At 42.7% G+C, this 19,003-nt stretch overlaps 1 protein-coding gene across 1 annotated transcript in view; it reads right to left on the minus strand.

Annotated features, from left to right (window-relative positions):
- Positions 1-6,641: 6,641 nt before the first annotated feature.
- The window catches only part of LOC137369576 (delta-type opioid receptor-like), a 31,574-nt gene continuing 19,212 nt past the window's right edge, over positions 6,642-19,003 (minus strand). Inside the window, exons 3-4 of the mRNA XM_068030867.1 lie at positions 16,859-17,211; positions 6,642-7,168 (exon numbers count right to left, since the gene is read on the minus strand). Coding sequence (XP_067886968.1) covers positions 6,642-7,168; positions 16,859-17,211 — 880 coding nt within the window. The remainder of the gene's footprint in view (positions 7,169-16,858; positions 17,212-19,003) is intronic.

Below are 19,003 nucleotides of genomic sequence, written 5' to 3' on the forward strand. Positions count from 1 at the left end.
TACAAAGGTAGTTTCAACAAATGCGAGATAGAATAATGAGGGGGATTACTCTTGGTGTCACATACTAGTTAGCATAGGAATAGTAAAATGAGGGAATTAAATGTAAGGCTGGTGAGATAGCATAGGAGGAATGGGTTCTGGTTCCTAAGAGATTAGGACCAGTTCTAGGGCAGGAGTACCATGCACAGGATGGACTGACTTCATAGAAACATAAAAAACATAGAAGAGGTTACAGCACAGAAGGAGGCTATTTGGCCCATAGTTCCAATGCGAAAAAAAAACTTATCCAGCCTAATCCCACCTTCCAGCTCTTGGTCCATCGTCCTGTAGGTTATAGCACTTCAAATGTATATCCATGTGTTTTTTTTAAATGTGATGAGAGCTTCTGCCTCTATCAACCTTTTAGACAGTGAGTTCCAGACCCCTACCATCTTCTGGGTGAAAAGAATCACTCCTCAACTTACATCTAATCCTTCTACCAATTACTTTATATATATACCCCATGGTTATTGATATCTCCACTAATGGAAAAAGTCCTTCCAATCCACTCTATCACAGCCCCAAATAATTTTGTATACCTCAATTACATTTCCCCTCAGCCTCCTCTGTTCCAAAGAAAGCAACCCCAGCTTATCCGATCTTTCCTCATAGCTAAAATTCTCCAATTCTGGCAATATCCTTGTATATCTCCTCTGTATCCTCTCTAGAGCGATCACGTCCATCCAGTAATGTGTGATCAGAATTGTGTGCAGTACTCTAGCTACGGTCCATCTAGTGTTCTATACGGTTCCAGCATAAGCTCCCTGCTTTTATACCCTGTGCCTCTTTACTTCATCTGAACAAAGCTAAATTTCAAAGAGTAGTTTGTGCAATGCAGCAGGGTTTAAACTAACGTAGCAGGGAAGGGAGAAAAATACATTGAGAAAATAGAATGGAGAGCCAAAGGGACAAGGAATGTAGGAAAGATAAAAGGGAAAAACAGATTAAAATGAAGATTGAGTAAAATAAATAAGGTTGCCAACAGTCAGAATGAGATAATTAACAGCACAACATATTGTGAAAAAGATTGTTGAGCCAAAGGCACTAAATGCTTTTTGGGAGGGAGTAGGGAATAATAGTATTAACTCAGGCTTAGGCTGGATCATTACTGTAAGCTGAACACGTCTAGTTGCAAAATACATAGGAGGGATGAAGTAGGAAAAATGGAAGAGAGATAAAAGTATTAATCAAAGATTATTTTACAGTACTGAAACATGTGGATGATATATGGGATGATGTAAAAGATGAATCTATTTGGTTAGAGTTAAGGAACAGGGCCAGCAGGTATGACAGAAATAGTACTTTGCTCTCATATTTCTCTCAAATTACTTTCTACATGTCTTATCAAGATTTGAATTGTACTTGGACAGAACTACAGCCACTGAAGTGCCATCTGTGCCCACAGTGCAGCAGAGCAGGGCTCCATCCAGGAGAAATGCAAAGAACATCAGTGATGCAAATCTCAAAGCCCTGCTAGAGGAGATAGGAGACTCAGGCCTAGATATTTGGATGCATTTATTTTTGGGTGCACAAGGGGTGCACGGTATGAGCCCTGGGTCTGAACGTTGAGGCCCGAGGTGCCCCCAATATTGGACGTTAGGCCACATTTCTATGAAGAGGGCAAGCTGCAGAGAATAAGATGCAGCTCACCTGGCAGCTCATCTGAAGAATGGGCCACTAGCAGCAGCCCGTAGGTAGGTGAGGAAGAGGAGCCAACGAGATCGGGAGGGACCAGTGGGCAGGAATTGGTAGCCGAGCGGAGGTGGAGGGATGGGCGTATCGGTAACTGGTTGGGGATGGGGAGGGGGCGATGGAGGAATCACTAGCTAGTGTGGCAGTGGCCCATGTTCTTTTAATCTGGGGTTGGAAGAAGCATTCCTTCTCCTCTCCATTCTACATTCAGGTTAAGATTTCTTTTAAAAGCTGTCACTTTAAGAAGTACTGTAGACCATGTTTTCATTTCCAGTTGAGATCAGGCAGACCAATTTTGCAAAGGGGATCGTCAACAGATATTAAACCCCTATTTGCCTAAGAAAAGAGCCTAATACATGTTTCAGGAATGGATACTAGACGCCTCTTTTCCTGCAATTTACAGGTGGCAGGTGCTGCACCTTCTATGCATAGAGAATGTGTACACCTCTGCCATTTTGCACCTGAAGAAACAAGTGTGCCACCATCAAATTTCTAGGCCTACGAATCTGGGTGGAACACGAGAGATAAGTTCAGGGAAACAATCACCTTAGACATATCAATAGAGAGAAACATCAATGTTTCTGTGAAGGAGGAAAATGTTAGAGGCAGAGAGCTGAATTTTCGTTACCAGTCCCAATCCCACCGTCAGGATGAAATGTGGGTCGCGAACCCACAAATGCCAGTAGCGGGACCCAGAGGGCTATTTTGAAGGAGGCGGCCAATTAAGTGGCCACCTCCTGGACCCCTGCCCAATTAAGGATGGCAGGCAGGCTCCTGACTCTAGAGGGCTAACAGGAGGTGTCCAACAGTCATAGATCGTCAGCTCCACTGTCAGAGGTGGACACAACTGAAATAGCTAGGGAGGTGCAAAAGCACCTCCATTCCCAGTCGCTGGCAACAAATTAAGTAAGTAAAAGGGCCAGGAGGGTTGGGGCCTTTGGACATTAGGGGGGAAAGTCTCCATAGTAACAAGCACTGTCATTGTTGCGGCCAATTTTCAGAGTGGTGCTTTCCAAATAGATTGGAGCCTCCAGCTCCGATGTCTACCCTCTCTGCTGAGAGGCCACCATGGTTTTCACAGATGGCCTCCTGATGCGACAGGTACCCCATGTGCTAGACTGAAAATCCAGTCAGGGTCAGGAGAGTGTCCTTTAATTAAGACCTCAAGGTAGCTCTCAAGGGGCTTAATTGGTTACGCACCATGTTTGGACAGGTGGCCGGTATATGACCCATCGCCTCTTCCAAAACCGTGGGGAGACAGGACCACATCAGAAAGTCAGCATGCTACTTGGGGACATGAAATTGCAGCCTCACTCACCTCCAGTCCCAGCTCCTCAGCCGAAGGAAAAGTCAACCCAGAATGTGAGAGAATGATTCCCTTCAGATAAGTCAACCTTTCATGTATCCTATCCAAGGGTGTGGGAGAGTTGCTACAAAACCTCTCCAGATACAGAAGCAGCATTCAAGTCTTGAAATGGTCTCATCTGATTCCACTGAGAAAATCAACTGGTTGGTTAAAAGCAGATGGTCAATAGTGACGCAGCAACTGCACCAGTATGTTTGCATCAAAAGCCAAAGTATTTATTTCAGAAAGCTGTTTGCAAAGCACTTGAAACTGTGCTGGAAATGTAATTAATCATCAAGTGCTGCAAACTGTTTTGGCATTTCTAATAAGTTACACCTACATAACGGTGCTGACTGCTAATGATATTCTTGAGAAAGAAACTCAAACCTTAACTCTTTGAACAGTGTATCTACCAAGATACATTTATCTGTCCTAATTGGTTTAAAATATTTTCCACAAATTTTTAAGGATGAATTTTAGAAAGAGGAATCTGAGAATGATTTTGGGCCAGAGGATATTTCTACCACCTTGCTCCAATGTTGTTCCCTTATTGTAACTATTTGTGAAGGCAACTAATCATGCTGGGGTACAGTTCCACTGATAACAACCACTGATACATCATCCAAATGGTTATTCTTCATTTGTAAGCCCAGTGAACGTGGTCAACTATTCAAATGTGAGTGCCATTGTAGCTGATGCAGATCTTATCCTCACCTGATCATTGTACAGATTTACTTCTGGCAGAGGCCATTAACTACCTGTCAGGAGCAGAGATTCTGACTGGCACGCCAGTACCCGCCTCCCACCAGCTCCTGAGGGTGCTACATTACTTCCATTAGCCCAACTCTAACTGAGAACAGCTAATTTTGCAAAGACCAGGGATCTGAACAAGAATCAAATTGAAGACCTTTCTGGTTTGTAAGATTCAATACCACACCACATGTTTGGCCATTGCAGGAGCTTTCAATAAGTTAAATTTTATCACGAGGAATTACATTTATTGTAATCCATATTCTGATGGTGAAATGCCAAATCCAGGCCATTAAACTGTGCCAAAGCATTTCTTAATTTACAATATTCTTGGAATGCACTGAATAATTTTAATTTATTTGTAGATTAAATGTTTTGTAAATTGCTACAAAAATAGTTTAAAATGCATTCTGGCAATCACATAAACAAAATTGCCTTAAATAGTAGTGCAGACATATACAATATGATTCCTGCTCTGAGTAGCCAGAGAATTGAAAGCATGGAAAATGAATGAGAATACAGTCTGGCCCATCAGGGCATTGCTCCACTTGCGTGAGGGGGTGTTGGTGAATTCACTGAGGTGACGAAAAGCAAACATACTATTTGGTTTTTAGCAGTGAGTCCTAGTACTGTAATTGGCTACAAAGAATTTGTATGAAAAATATATGATTTAGTTTTTTTTTTCCAAGTAAAGTTACACTGAGAATATGAATCCTAAGAGATTTTGCAATCCCGATTGTTCAGAAACCTCTGGCTTTTTTGCCCTGTCTCTGGTTAAAAAAAATCTGTATGGTTCTCTTTGCTCTAATGCTGCTCCAAAATAAGTCTCAAAATCATGAATTCCAGGGAAAAGCTACAATTATTTAGAACTCTAATTTTTATTTCATAACGATTTCACAAACATATTCCAAATCAAGACGACACAGTTTGTACATGGCTGTAAAAGTACCTCCAAATATTTAGACATCAAAATGACCAACAGTTTGTAACCAACAGAGAAAAAGAAATCAAACAGATTTAAATAAAGCACACCCACAATTCAGAGCACTCATAAACAGCAAAAACATTGCCAGTCACATTATATATCACAAGTTGATTCTTTTACTTCAATTGAGTGAGAAATATTTTACTATATGAACATGTTACCATATATTAATAGTAACGATAAAATACTTAAACATTTTTTAAGCTTCTTTTAAATTTACAGTCACTTCCGGAAACACCCAGAGTTAAAACGTTATAATAAAGACCAATATTTCAGAGTGAGATAAAGATTCTATTTAACATAATGGACAGAAAATTGCGCTTTCCATCCTGACAGGTAAGTGAAGTTCCTCGCCGTGAGTGCATGTTTGTAAAATTGGTTCCAGTAAATTTTCTGTACATTTTCTGTACAGAAACCCTGTTTCATGTTATTTTACAAAATAAGGGCTTTTGTTTGGCTGATCCAGACTTGATTGCTTTTTCCAAAGCCCACTTTGTTACATGAAACTCAGTTCTAGAATAGTCATTGACATTCGCACTATGTTTGAGCCATATGTTCAGTAAATGGATCGTTACATCCAAACTGAGGCTCATGATCAAAGTCTTTTGGTATTAAAACTTAGAATGCAACAATTTTTTTTTTTACAAGTGTCACGCCAACTTGCCTCGTTGAATGATAATTTATTTAATCCACTGACTGGAGATCTGAATGTATATTTTTTGAAGACATTTAAGAGCGAACAGATGAAGGATGACTTTGCTGGCAGCTTAGGATGGCCACCAAATTTGCAACACTGGATCCTACACTGCAAGGCCTCTGAGGAAGATGAAATGTCGGCTCATTCCCCAGCAAGAACCAAGACCCAAGAAGTTTAAGGGAACTGCGTGTTTTTTTCTTTTAGCAAGAATACTGTTAATTTCTATGTTTGAATCACTGAGTGACTGTCATGTGACAAGCCCCTCCCCATCTGTGGTTTTAAGCTGGTGTTTCTCTGTAGCCGAAAAGTGAAGCTTCAGGACGTGGACACGTGCAGACCCAAGTGGAGGTCCCTCTCTCTCTCTCTCTCTCTCTCCATTCCAGCTTGAAAGCTTTCAAATCCTGCCTGTTGACTGACCACCTTTGCATATTCTGGCGACAATCAGAAACCTTGTTGGAGGAAATCATCCGCATCACTGTCTCCAAGAGACCCACGGAACCAGTCATCTACCTCTTCAATCTAAAAGCCTCAGGACCACCAAATTCAGCTAGAAGCCAGCTGAATCACCAAATATCAACATTGATATATTGGTAACAACGCATTAAATGACATGTATACTTTTGTGTATGATGGATTGCGGATGGCTTCTTCTTTTGATCTGACTTAAGAATCTCACAAGATTTGAAATTGTCTTATATCACAAAATTTCAGCTGTTTGTTGCTAATATACAAAGAACGCATTGGAATCATATAAGCAAAGACTCCAAATGTATCCATTGCAGCATAGTCTTTGTGATATGCTCCATTTCCCAATGAAATGGGAATGTAAGTGCACTACTTTTTCAGAATCAACGCCAATTATCCAGCTTTGATGCTAAAATGACATAGATCTGCTATTTTGTGCTAAAGATAAGAATATTAAAATGAAACACACTTTCCCATGCATACTGATCATTTGATGTCTTATTGTCGAACACAGGCAGGCCAAATCATTGCATTTGTTATAATGTTAAATATATGCATTTTCTTGGTCAGCTGCATAAGAATTAAACTGCAGAAGTAATTTGAGTCAGACCTAAATCCTGAAAGTCATCTCTCGCTTGTGGCGAGAAAGATGACATTTCCACTGCTAGTCATACTGGCCGGTTTGCATTCCCTACACTACTGCGAAACAATGTAGCATTCTGTGTGGTATTTCTTACTCTGTTGCTGGTCTGCAACTCCAGCTTCAACCCTGAGGAACAGCAAACATCTTTGAAGCACCTTTTAAAATTTTCATCGAGAAAAGCATAGAGGATGGGGTTAAGGCTGCTGTTGGTATAACCAAGAGCAACTGAGAAATAATAGCAGGCAGATACTGCTGCGGTTTCTGGCACATTTACCAAAGCTTTGACTAATACAAAAATGTGAATGGGAGTCCAACAAATGATGAAAACTGCTACAACAATGAGGACCATTCTTGTTATTCGGCGTAAGTTTCTGTCTTTCTCCCTTGAACCAGACAGCAGTCTCACGCTCTTCAAACGCAAAATCATCAAGCTGTAGCATACAGAGATGATGAGAACTGGTACAATAAAGGCAAAGACAAAAACACAGATTTTCAGCACGGTGTCCCAGTACCAGTAGGGATGTGGGAATTGCAATGCACATTCGACAATACCTGTTAAAGAAGCAGAAACAAAAGTCAGCAGTTATGATGAAATCTACAGTCAAAACTAAGCTAAACCTTGTTAACTGAGATTGGGATCATTTTATTTGTTTTTTAAGACAATCTTTAGGCAAGTATAAATAATTTTACTGGGAATTCAGTGGAATAAAGTTGTACCAAACACAATATCCACGTAACTGAATGCTCAATTAACCTTGTCCTAATTAACAAACTGGAGTATCAATAAGACAGATCCTGCAAGAAGAAAGTAAATCAATTTTAGCAGCCTCTTTACATATTATATTGAATTAAATTAGAAACCTGGGCGGCACAGTGGCGCAGTGGTTAGCACTGCAGCTTCACAGCTCCAGGGACCCGGGTTTGATTCCGGGTACTGCCTGTGCGGAGTTTGCAAGTTCTCCCTGTGTCTGCGTGGGTTTCCTCCGGGTGCTCCGGTTTCCTCCCACATGCCAAAGACTTGCAGGTTGATAGGTTAATTGGCCATTATAAATTGCCCCTAGTATAGGTAGGTGGTAGGGAAATATATAGGGACAGGTGGGGATGTGATAGGAATATGGGATTAGTGTAGGATTAGTATAAATGGGTGGTTGATGGTCGGCACAGACTCGGTGGGCCGAAGGGCCTGTTTCAGTGCTGTATCTCTAAACTAAACTAAACTAAACTAAAAAAATGAACCGATGTGTGTTACGAACATATGAATTAAGAGCAGGAGTCGGCTACTCAGCCCCTCGAGCCTGCTCCGTCATTCAATAAGATCATGCCTGATCGGATTGTAAAACCTTGACTCCACATTCCTGCCTACTCCCGATAACCTTTCACCCCCTTGCTTATCAAGAATCTATCTACCTCTGCCTTAAAAATATTCAAAGACTCTGCTGCCACCGCCTTTTGAGGAAAAGATTTCCAAAGACTGACAACCCTCTGAAAGCAAAAATTTCTCCTCATCGCTGTCTTAAACGGGTGACCCCTTATTTTTAAACAGTGACCCCTAGTTCTAGATTCTCCCACAGGCGGAAACATCCTTTCCACATCCACCCTGTCAAGACCCCTCAGGATCTTGTATGTTTCAATCAAGTTGCCTCGTCCTCTTCTAAACTCCAGCGGATACAAGCCTAGCCTGTCCAACCTTTCCTCATAAGACAACCCGTCCATTCCAGGTATTAGTCTAGTAAACCTTCTCTGAACTGCTTCCAACGCATTTACATCCTTCCTAAAATAAGGAGACCAGTATTGTACACAGTACTCCAGATGTGGACTCACCAATGCCCTGTATAACTGAAGCATAACCTCCCTACTTTTATATTCAATTCCCCTTAAATGATAACACTCTATTAGCTTTCCTAATTACTTGCTGAACCTGCATACTAACCTTTTGTGATTCACGCACTAGGACACGCAGATCCCTCTACATCTCAGAGCTCTGCCATCTCTCACCATTTAGATAATTTGCTTCTTTTTTATTCTTCCTGCCAAAATGGACAATTTCACATTTTCCCACATGATACTCCATTTGCCAGGTTTTTGCTGACTCACTTAACCTATCCATATCCCTTTGCAGCCTCCTTATGTCCTCTTCACAACTTACTTTCCTACCTATCTTTGTGTGTCATCAGCAAATTCAGCAACCATACCTTCGGCCCCTTCATCCAAGTCATTTATATTAATTGTAAAAAGTTGAGGCCCCAGCACTGATCCCTGTAGCACATCACCCGTTATATCTTGCCAACCAGAAAATGAAACATTTATACCTATTCTCTGTTTCCTGTTAGCTAATGGGTATGTAACAGAGACCTGGTTCCATGAGTCAGGCTTGATAATTGACTATATGCAAATAGTTAATATAATATTTCTCCTCGGCCTTCAGCTTTTCATGACAAGATTCAACTGTTGCAACATGTAACCAGATGAAAATGATTTGGACACCAATTGACATGCAGGTTAGTCAGCTGAAAACCAACTTCAGTGGATTTTTGGTGAGCAGATGTAAAGTGTACACATTTAGAAAATTACCTCCAGAAACAACATGAAGTATGGATGTGGCAATATGAAAACTAGTTTTGGTGTCTTTTTCCTACTTCATTTTTTTTCAAATAGATGATTGATACTTGTTAATATGCAAATAATATATATTGAAATTGTGCTACCTACCTATGGTTTCTCAACAAGTCAATTTCAAAATATTGTATTTCAGTTCCTGTTGCCATGGGAACACTGGAATACTCATATACATTGAAGGCCAGTGCTTGTAAAGTCTCAGGTGTCCAATTCTCGCTGTTTATAATCTCACTGTCACTCTCACTTAAAGGGTGACTCATAAGTTTTATATTTTCACAAGGATTAAAAATAGTTTTTGTTTTCCGGTTTACCTCTCCAATAAATTAAGACAGTTTTCATTTTCCTGTTTACCTCTACCAGCTACTGATTTAGGAGTAGGTCTTGATCTGTTCACTAATCAAAAGAAAATATAGCTGTGAGTATAGCACTGTTTTCCACTTTGTAACCATAATCTAGATTTTCATCACAATTCGCAAATAGAGGAAAATATAACATTTTGTAATATATTTTGGACCATTAATTAGATGGTGGGGAGCATGTGCCCAAATTCTCAATATGCAATGCTGGTGGACAAGGCTCTGTAAGGGGAATTAATTTTTTAAAAATTAACCCTTAAGTGTTCATACAACAGTATCACAAAGCACAATTTCTAAGCTCATGCTACATATCTAGTACAACTATGGCAGTGCTACAGATTAACATGAGCATAACGGGTCCAATACTTTAAACCAAGCTAGCCAAAGATGGATTAAACATCTTGCTTAAGTCAATTATAGCTGCATATTTTGCACTTCCTCTTGTGAGTTGAGTTTAGGATCATTACAATTTAGACTGGAAATTAATAATTCTGCACACTGCAATTTCTTAGGAAAATCAGTTTTCATGGTAACTAAATTTTAAGGGACAAAAAAAAAGCAATGCTGAGCACCATAAGAAAAAAGATGTTATGTAATAACCATCAATGCTGCAGGGAGATATGGGGATGAAGGCATAAAAACTGCAGAAAGATGATGTCTGTTCATCTGATCTGAAGTGAACAAGTGCTATACTCGTATCAGGTTGTCACACAATTAAGACTAGATCTGATTTTATTTTTGATTTAAGTATGTGCTTGATAATGTCAAGTGAAAGCTTCTGACATCGGATGTTTAGAGATGTTGGGCTGATTTTGTTGAGCTCCTGACATCGGGCTCCATGGCGGGGAGGGTTGGGAGATTGCAGCAGCAGTGGCCCACCACGGAGCCCAACACTGGGATTGCCGGCCTGAGCTTCCCAGCTGCGGCGAGGCTACGTGGCAGCCATCGCACCACCCCCCACCCCCCCAACACTCGGCGATTAGACCCGACTTTAAATATTTAAATAAACCTCATGAATACATTTCCCTGCAATTCCCCGTGATTTTACTGACGGTCCAGGATCTTCCGTGAGATAAGTGGCACTCATGCGCCTTCATTTTGCCGTCCAAGGAAAGCTGGCACCACTGAGGTGGGAAGGGAAGAGCTTAGTATTTTTAGTGTAGATGGGGTCAACTCTGCATTTCTAGTGTGTGGGGGGGGGGGGGGGTGGGAGGGAAACGACAAGGTGACCTCCTTCTCTGATGTATCATTCTATGATTTTATGAACTCTGATTCCTCAAATTCTGGCCTCTTGCGCATCTCCCATTTTAATTGCTCCGTCATTGGCAGCCGTGCCTTCAGCTATCTAAACCCTAAGTTTTGAAATTTCCTCCATAAACCTTTCTGCCTCAGTACCTTTCTCTCCTCCTTTAAGAAGCTCAACACCTACCTCTTTGACAAAGTTTTTGGCCATGAGTCCTAATATGTCCCTAAATCACTTGCTGTCAAATTTTGTCTATTGGCGCTTCTATGAACCTCCTTGGGATGGTTCACTGGAATATAAGGATGTAAAGGGTTAATACTGAAGACAGTGAAGGAGACCCCTCCCACTGTATCAGCGATGATGTAATAGTCACATGAGATAGGTTTGAGAAGAAGGTATAGCAGCACAAAGGATGCTACTGAAGTGGCTTACTGAGAGTGTAAATAGTAACTGGAAATAATAGAGTTGTTAGTTATCCTTTACTGGAGTCTAAGGCCGAAATATTATGCCCCCCCCACCCCAAAGAGAGGGCTGGTGATGGTGGTCGGTGGGGGGGGGAGTGTAAGATGGAGTGGGAGGCTCGGGACGCCCCTCACGACACGCTCCCACCTCAGTCGCCCATTAATGCCAGCGACAGCGGAGGGAAACAGCCCGCCTGCCCCAGGCCAATCAAGGCCCTTAAGTGGCCAGTTAAGGGCCACTTAAGGGCCTCCATCCCCGACCGCCATGGGGATTGTAGCATTGGCAGGTGGGCGGCCCAGGCCCAAGAAACACCGCCTGTAAAAGGTAGGGGCGTTCAGCTGGCCTGGGCGGGGCGGGGGGTGCTCCTGATCAGGCACCATGTGCTCAATGGAGGGCCGCTCCCCCAATGCCCCAACCACCCCCAACACCCAACACGCCCGCCCACCCCGTCCCCCCAAAAAAATACCCTTAACTTGCAGGGGCCCGACCGATCATCCCCAGAGAGGCCCAAACACGTACTTCTTTTCCGTCCTCTCCGTCATCTTGATCACGAAGCTGGGTTGCAGTCCCAGCAGTGGCCAATGCTCCCGGTGGTGCTGCTGAGACTCAGCGCTGCCGGCCCACTGATTGGTCGGCAGCTCCATTAGGTGGGACTTCCTGCCTCAATGAAGTTGAAGACCCGCCTAAGACAAATTAAGGGCCTGAGGACCGTAAAATTCGGACTGGATCCCCAGACCCGGCGGAGGCGGGATCGCCACTGACATTTCGGTCGGTGGACGGCTCCCGTCTGACTAGCACAAAATTCCAGCCTAAGAATTTCTCAAGAATGCACTACAATGCTACTAATTCAAACCCAACAACACTACATGGTGACAACAGTGAAAGTGACCAGGAGAATTTGAAGATCTCCTTACTTTGGAAGAAACACCATGGGAACAACAGAGAAATTTAAAGAAAATACTGGCCTGGTACGGTAAGAAAATTGCTTACTGGCAGGAGAGGCTGTGAAGAGCTGTGCAGCCTCACAGACCACACCACAGCAGCGTGGGACTCTGTATCAATATTTCCAGCACATCCAGAGGTCGGGTCTGAGTCTTCATGCTGGATGACAATCCAGGATCGGTGAGACAGTGAAACTGACCATTTATTAGAACAGCGCACCAGGGGGAAAAAATCAGCTGCAGAAAACAAACTCGGTCGAATCAGCGACTGGAGAGACGAGTACAGTCGGCAGCCATTGCTCAGCCTTGCTGAGGAGAAAAAGCGTGGTAATCGTCGGAAAGCAGGGAAAAGGTCAGGGAGCACAGGAAAGCCCTGAACAGCATGCAAACACCTCAAGCCAAGCCTGAAAATGTTAAAATTAAAGGGTATGCCCCTAACAAAACCTAGCAAACAAAAGGATCCAAAATTAGGTATGCCTGAGAGTTTCCACGATCAAGAAAGTCACAATCAGATCTAAAACTGGCTTGTATGGAGAAAAAAGTGCTTAAGGTTCAGAATTCCTTCTCAATTCCATACCAAATCTGAAGTGGAGAAAGTGAACATCCTCCTGTATTCAGTAGGAGTGATTGTGGACAACTTAATTGTCCGACAAGGGATCCACAAGGCTACTGATAAATTCAAAGAGGTACTCCAAGCCTTCGATAAATATTTTAATCTCTGTACCAATAAAATCTTGGAAAGAGCCAAATTTAATAAGCAGGTGCAGATAATTGGCGAATCTGTAGACTCCTATATTAATGACCTTTATAGATTGGCAGAAGGTTGTGAATATGGCGAATTAAAGACAGAACTAATAAGAGACAGGATAGTTGTCGGGATAGCAGATGTATCTTTGTCAGAACAGTTGCAATCCAAGGAAGCCCTTACACTGGAAAGGCCATTTAAATTGTACGACAGGCTGAAGTTCGCAAACAAAGTAGGGAAATCCTACGAGCTGAAGACAAGCTGTGGATGAGAAGGAGTCCAATGCCCATACAACTGGTTAAGCCAAAGCCAGGGAAGCACTTTATGGAACAGAAAAAACATACAGGTGAGAAGATGCATGAAATAGGAAAACTTTGCCAATGTTGTGGAGCCAAGAAGACCCACAGATGAGAGCACTGCCCGGCAAGTAAAGCTGAGTGTTTTAAGTGTGGAAAAACTGGGCACGATGGAATGATGTGCCACAGCAAAATTTCTGCGCTTAAAGGTACAAAGCAGAAGTCCTTCACGCAAAGAGCAGTGAATCAAGTACAGCAATATCCACAAGAGAAAGAACCAGGAGAGTTCTTGAGAGAAATCAGTAATCCAGACCAAGATTTCTGGACAGCAGACATCTACGTGAATGTTCACCTCATGAATTTTAAGCTTGACATGGGGGCTAATGTCATGGTATTGTCTAACTAAGAGCCTTGGGTGAAGAGACATTACCTGTAACCGACAGGTATACAGTTGCATGGTCCAGGCGGGCGACAACTGTGAGTCACAGTGGCGCAATGGTTAGCACTGCAGCCTCACAGCTCCAGCAACTCGGGTTCAATTCTGGGTAGTGCCTGTGCGGAGTTTGCAAGTTCTCCCTGTGACTGTGTGGGTTTTCGCCCAGTATTCCGATTTCCTCCCACAGCCAAAGACTTGCAGGTTGATAGGTAAATTGGCCATTATAAATTGCCCCTAGTATAGGTAGGGGAATTGAGGGAAGGTGGGGATGTGGTAGGAATATGGGATTAATGTAGGATTAGTATAAAATGGGTGGTTGATGGTTGGCACAGACTCGGTGGGCCGTAGGGCCTGTTTCAGTGCTGTATCTCTAAATAAATAAAAGGCAAACTCCAAGCAATTCTTCAGCGTAGAGGCAGACAACTGGTAGAAACCTTATACGTCTTATACAATTAAGAACTTTCTTTACTGAGCAGGAATGCATGCTGGAACTGCAGTTGATCAAAGAGGTAGCTGAAGTCAAGCAAAGGTAAAGACTGAAGACTATGAGAAAGATAAAACTCCTGCAGAAGGAAACAAACCAGGAATTGCAACAGGAGATTTCAAGCGAGAAGCTTACCCAAATTAAACAATGGTCAAAAAGTTTGAATAGTTGACCTGGAATGAGAAGGTACAGTAATCCATAAATATGAGGACTATCAGTGATTGTATGTTATACAAACGAATGAATGGAACATACAAAGGAATCGGAGGAATATCATTCCTAATCCGCAAAAGCAACAGTCAATAATCCATCTGCAAGATCCAGATGAAGGTGAACAAACCCAAACCAAACAAAATACTACAACTCGTAGAAACAAATAACCAAGTCAGCAACCCAGACTTCCTACGAAGACTACTGATCATCCCAGACAGATTACAACCAGATCGGGGAGAGTTGTCAAACCTCCGATGAGACTGAATCTGTAAAGTGACAGACTTGGTAGGGGGGAGGTGTGGTGTGAAAAATAGTAGAGAAGTCATAAATGTATATCTTTGGAAAAATGTTGGATAAAGTCTTGGGGGGTGATGCAGTATAAGGATGTAAAGGGTTAATGCTGAAGACAGTGAGCGAGACTTTTCCCACTGTACGAGAGATGATGTAAAAGTCATACAAGTTATGCTTGAGAAGAAGGTGGTATAGAAACACGAAGGATGCTAGTTTAGGTCGCTTGCGGAGATTGTATATAGTAACCGTAAATAATAGAGTTCTTAGTTAACCTTTACCAGAGTCTAAGACTTTCTCTAGAACGCCCTACAACGTTACTAATACAAACCCAACAACGCAACATTCACTACCTTAAAGGTGTTATCTAAATGCTAATTGTTGTTGTTAAGATTTATAAAACATATCTACTATTTGCTCAACAGCTCCTAACAGAACCTGCTCTTAAAGACACAGTTATGTGGAAAGGTTTTAAACTTCCCAAGTTCTTTCTTTAATTTTTTTTATTAATTCATAGTATGTGGGCGTCGCTGGCTAAGCCAGAATTTATTGCCCATCCCTCATTGCCCTTGAGAAGGTGGTGGTGAGCTGCCTTCTTGAACCGCTGCAGTCCATGTGAGGTGGGAAACCCATTGTGTTGTTAGGAAGGGAGTTCCAGGATTTTGGCCCATGTGACAGTGAAGGAACAGCGATATAGTGCCAAGTCAGGATGGTGAGTGACTTGGAGGGGAACTTGCAGGTGGTGGTGTTCCCATGCATTTGCTGCCCTGTGCTTCTAGTTGGCAGAGGTCACGGGTTTGGAAGGTGCTGTCTAAGGAGCCTTGGTGCGTTGCTGTAGTGCATCTTGCAGATGGTACACACTGCTGCCACTGTGCGTCGGTGGTGGAGGGAGTGAATGTTTGTGGATGGGGTGCCAATCAAGTGAGCTGCTTTGTCCTGGATGGTGTCGAGCTTCTTGAGTGTTGTTGGAGCTGCATCCATCCAGGCAAGTGGAGAGTATTCCATTTAATTTAAAGCTAGTCTAATGATGGCCATGAAACCATTGTCGATTGTTGGAAAAACCCATCTGCTTCACTAATATGCTTTAGGGAAGGAAATCTGCTGTCCTTACCTGGTCTGGCCTACATGTGACTCCAGATCCACAGCAATGTGGTTGACTCTTACATGCCCTCGAAATGGCCTAGCAAGCCACTCAGTTCAAGGGCAATTAGGGATGGGCAATAAATGCTGGCCTGGCCTGCGACGCCCACATCCCATGAATGAATAAATAAAAATCACACTCCTGACTTGTGCCTTGTAGATGGTGGACAGGCTTTGGGGATTCAGGAGGTGAGTTACTCACCACAGGATTCCTAGCCTCTGACCTGCTCTTGTAGCCACGGTATTTATATAGCTACTCCAGTTCAGTTTCTGGTCAATGGTAGCCCCTAGGATGTTGATAGTGGGGGATTCAGCAATCATAATGCCATTGAATGTCAAGGGGAGATGGTTAGATTCTCTCTTGTTGGAGATGGTCATTGCCTGGCACTTGTGTGGCACAAATGTTACTTGCCACTTATCAGCCCAAGCCTGGATATTGTCCAGGTCTTGCTGCATTTCTACATGGACTGCTTCAATATCTGAGGAGTCGCGAATGGTGCTGAACATTGTGCAATCATCAGCGAACATCACCACTTCTGACCTTAAAATTGAAGGAAGGTCATTGATGAAGCTGCTGAAGATGGTTGGGCCTAGGACACTGCCCTGAGGAACTCCTGCAGTGATGTCCTGGAGCTCAGAAGATTGACCTCCAACAACCACAACCATCTTCCTTTGTGCTAGGTATGATTCCAACCAGCGGAAAGTTTTCCCCCTGTTTCCCATTGACTTCAGCTTTGCTAGGGCTCCTTGTTGCCATACTCGGTCAAATGCTGCCTTGATGTCAAAGGCCGTCACTCTCACCTCACCTCTACAGAGAAATGTCATATAGGCTGCTTCATTTGCTTTTAATTTGCTGCAAAACTTTTTTTTGGATATTCAATGCTTTACACTTCATTAAAACTCATCAGTGGGAACAAAGGGTGGACAAGATTCAGCAAAAAATGTAACATATGCAAAAATTAAATACATTAGAATAAAAATCAGACGAAAGAAGTTGATTTTGATGCAGCATCAATACTCACCATCCCTTGCTCCAGTGCCCCCCAGCACAATAACAGGTATGCCAATAACTGAGGCAAGAAGCCAGATGCAAACATTTATTACTTTTGCCTTTAACGGAGTACGGAAGTCCAGTGCCTTCACTGGATGGCACACAGCAATATAGCGATCAACACTCATCATTGTCAATGTGAAAATGCTGGTAAACATGTTGTAATAATCAATGGAGACCACTATTTTACACAACATATCTCCAAACGGCCAGGACCCCATTAAATAGTCAGCACTCTGGAAAGGCATTGTGCTTGTTGCTAGAGCATCTGCTGCAGCAAGATTGAAAATATAGATATTGGTAGCTGTCTTCATCTTGGTGTGTCTAAAAAGAAAAACATAAAGCTGTCTTAGTTCATTGCTGCAACCATTCGTAGCCCATACAAAAATGACAAGTACAAGCAAAATAAACCGAGCACTGGTATACATATCATTCAGAAGTTATGGGCTATTTGTTCAATAGATGTACTCTTTATACATTTGCTCTACCTTTCTTAGATGCTAGGTAATTAAATATTAATTCTCCTACACCAACACATTTGGCTGAATTTTCTGGTAGGCGTCTGGAACCCAATGGCGGGACCATTTCTGGGAGCTGACCCCGTGCATTTAGTTAGCACACCCGGGAGCCTAATTTTCTGGGAGGTGGCAAATCAACAGGCCACCATCGTCTTCACCATCCAATTAGGAAGGTGGATGGGTTCCACAGGTGGGAGCTCAGGATAGCATGGCCCACTACATCGGATGCCTGCAGCCCCACTATGTGACCAGTGGGAGCACTGCTGAGACCCAAGCAGCAGGAACGGCAGGGAAACATTGCAGCTGCCATGATCATCAGGGAATGATGAGACATCATGAGGCTCATGGGGATCAGAGATAGCCATCTCCACGAATTCCACACTCAATGGCAAGGTTGTGAGATGGGAAGGCAGCATCCTTGCCGTTGTCTGTCTGTATCAGTTAAATCTCAATCATATGTAATGCAGCCTCCACCTCTAGCTGTGTAGCTGTCTCCTCCTACTTGTGTGATCAGCAGGGGGTCCATGTGACACTGGCAAGATTGCAGTCTGCTCACAAAATGCCTGCTAAGTACCTCATTAATTTGCTTAACTGCCAGCTGCTGGACACATTGCTGTTGCTCGCACATTTCTGCCCCAAGAAAAGTGCAAAGAGGCAGAAACACATCAGGGAGCAGGCCTGTGCTTTCATTTCTAACATTCCATGCCCCACCAACCAGCACCCCCCCCCCCCAATACTCTGCACCCTCACCCCTCTCCCCGTCTCCAGAGCTGCCTCCATGGGGCTGGGAAAATTCTGGTCATTGTGTCCTGCTCTCACATACCATTTTGCTTGCTATGGTGGACATAAAATGTGTGCAATTCATAGAATTTATGAAAAGCATTTAACACTGGAAAATGTAAAAGCCATACCAAACAAAATATAAGGAATGTCAGCTTTTTTCCAGTATGTGGTGCAATCAGTTGCTGATGATTCCATTAGTTAATTACTATTCACTATAGCTAATGAAACAAACTCATAATTAACAAAGTATTTCTTATCAAGAAATTCTGGTAAATGAATGCAGTCTTCTTCTCAGACGGTAAAATTTATAAGAGGTTTCTAATAGCTAAGTTTCTAATAATAGTATAATAACAAGAAATTGAAATGCCTCTTTTAATGATACTTGCAATGCTATCTATTGTGTCAGGCCAAAATTGATTTCTGCCTGGATAGCTCTGATCTTGTTGATATTGAATGGAAGGAAATTGTTGCTTATCTAGTATATAACATCATCTTAACCATTGGGCAGCGCAGTGGTGGTTGAGGAATCAAGAGTGGTGGTAGAGTGAGAGCTAAGTGTTGCCAGCATACATGTGAAAGATGGGCCATTGTCATGAACTATATCACCAAAGGGCAACATATGCACAAGGAAAAGAAGGGGGAGCAAGGATGGAGCCTGGGACACACTAGATATGCCTATTTTGGCGGGATGGGATGGGGGTTAGACATATGACTATTACAGGAGATGTTTTGGCCATCTCGGAGAGGGAAGAGTGGAGGCAAGGGCAGTGGGAAGAAGGTAGACCACAAAGGAGAAATTATGGGCTCAAATGTTA

This window comes from Heterodontus francisci, chromosome 5 (genome assembly GCF_036365525.1).
Source record: "Heterodontus francisci isolate sHetFra1 chromosome 5, sHetFra1.hap1, whole genome shotgun sequence".
In the NCBI taxonomy this organism is placed as follows: domain Eukaryota; kingdom Metazoa; phylum Chordata; class Chondrichthyes; order Heterodontiformes; family Heterodontidae; genus Heterodontus; species Heterodontus francisci.